General features: G+C 42.5%; 1 protein-coding gene across 1 annotated transcript; it reads right to left on the bottom strand.

Moving 5' to 3' along the window:
* Positions 1-277: 277 nt before the first annotated feature.
* LOC126747170 (zinc finger protein 675-like) lies at positions 278-931 on the bottom strand. The gene has a single exon (XM_050455673.1). The coding sequence runs from the start codon at positions 929-931 to the stop codon at positions 278-280; it is 654 nt and encodes a 217-aa protein (XP_050311630.1).
* Positions 932-1,539: the final 608 nt, after the last annotated feature.

The following is a 1,539-nucleotide window of genomic DNA, read 5'->3' as shown; positions in this document are numbered from 1 at the left end:
TATTGATACCCTTTGTAAGAAAATATCTACAATAACAAAGAATACTTAACCTAAAAGACCTATAATGTCGAATGACATTTCTGTAGTTGACTATTTATTGTTGACTGAAAAATCCCATTAATGTTTGTAGATGCCGAATGACAGGGAAAAGGTTAGTCACGCATAGAAATAATTGTTTTTCTTCTCTATTTCTATGTCTATCGAGTTAGAGAGTTCCGCTGTTGGTGGCAAAACAAAAAATCATCAGCTTTTGTACAAAATATATTAACAAACGCCCTCAATAGCCACCCTGCCCAAAAAAATCGCAATGATAAGTAACCTTATGACTGTTCATACTCTCCAGATCGACGAAAACCTTATGGCACTCGTCGCACTGGTACACGCAACCCCCGGTGTGACTCAACTTGTGAACATCGTACTGGATCTTTCCCATGAAGGTCGCACCGCAGACCTCACAGTTGTGAGGCATTTCACCCGTGTGAACGATCGAGTGCCTCTTCAAAATAGCGTGGGAGGCGAAGGCGTGTTCGCAGAGGTGACATTTGAACTGTTTGTCGTTGGTGTGCAGCTTCATGTGAACGGACAAGTTCGCCTTGGAATAAAAGTATTTGCCGCACACCTGGCACAGTGCACGCGATCCTTGCTTGTCCAGGTGCAGCTTCTTGATGTGCTGCTCCAAGTTGTAGCGTCTGAAGAAGCGTTTTTTGCAAATGTCACACTCGAAGGGTTTCTCTTGGACGTGGTGCTCGTGCCGGCAATGCTCCTTGAAGCCGTTGGCGTTGGTCAGTTGAAAGCCGCACATGTCACACGGATACGTCGAGGCAGGTGCGGTCTGGGACACTTTAGGAGCGTTTTCTATGTAATCCTCTTCGTTCATTTGGAAATTTACTCCCTCCACTAGGTCGCACGCACTCTGGTGCGCTCTTCTCATGTGAACTTTCAAGCTGGACTTTCTGGTGAACTTTTGGTGGCAAGTCAAGCATTTGAAAGCTCTTAGGCTGAGCTGGTGAGCCAGCTTGAGGTGCCGAGACAGTGCCGTCACTGATTGGAACAGTTCGGTCGTACAGAATTTGCAACGGAGCTCCATGGATGAGCACTCTGGATTACGTGATTTATTTTCTTCGACCTGAATATTAGTGAGGGATGTCCATTGATAGTTGCAAGGAGTCTTAAGCCTAAAATAGCATAGTTTAGCTCAAAAATATTGAATCTATAAACCGCTGCACTGCGGGCAAATAAAACTTCAAGACTGACCTCAAACCTCATTTATTACTTAGTTAATTAGTTAAGAACCACTTACTAGAAACTCAAAAAAACTAATTTAGATTATAGATAATCTTCAAAAAAATTACCATTATTCTCCAAACACAGATAAAGCCATCTAAGTGTCGAATTTAAACCACTTCTTAACATATCAGATGTAATGCTCTTGAACCATTTAAAAACTGTTCTCCTTAGCTAAACGGCAGATTTAAAAACACGGTGGTAAACATAGTTTTTGCCATACCCCTAGAGAAAAAATCGAGTGGAGCTATGTCC

Source organism: Anthonomus grandis, chromosome 19, assembly GCF_022605725.1.
Source record: "Anthonomus grandis grandis chromosome 19, icAntGran1.3, whole genome shotgun sequence".
In the NCBI taxonomy this organism is placed as follows: Eukaryota; Metazoa; Arthropoda; class Insecta; order Coleoptera; family Curculionidae; genus Anthonomus; species Anthonomus grandis.
The sequence above is the reverse complement of the archived record's forward strand: the minus strand, read 5'-3'. Positions and strand labels throughout refer to the sequence as shown.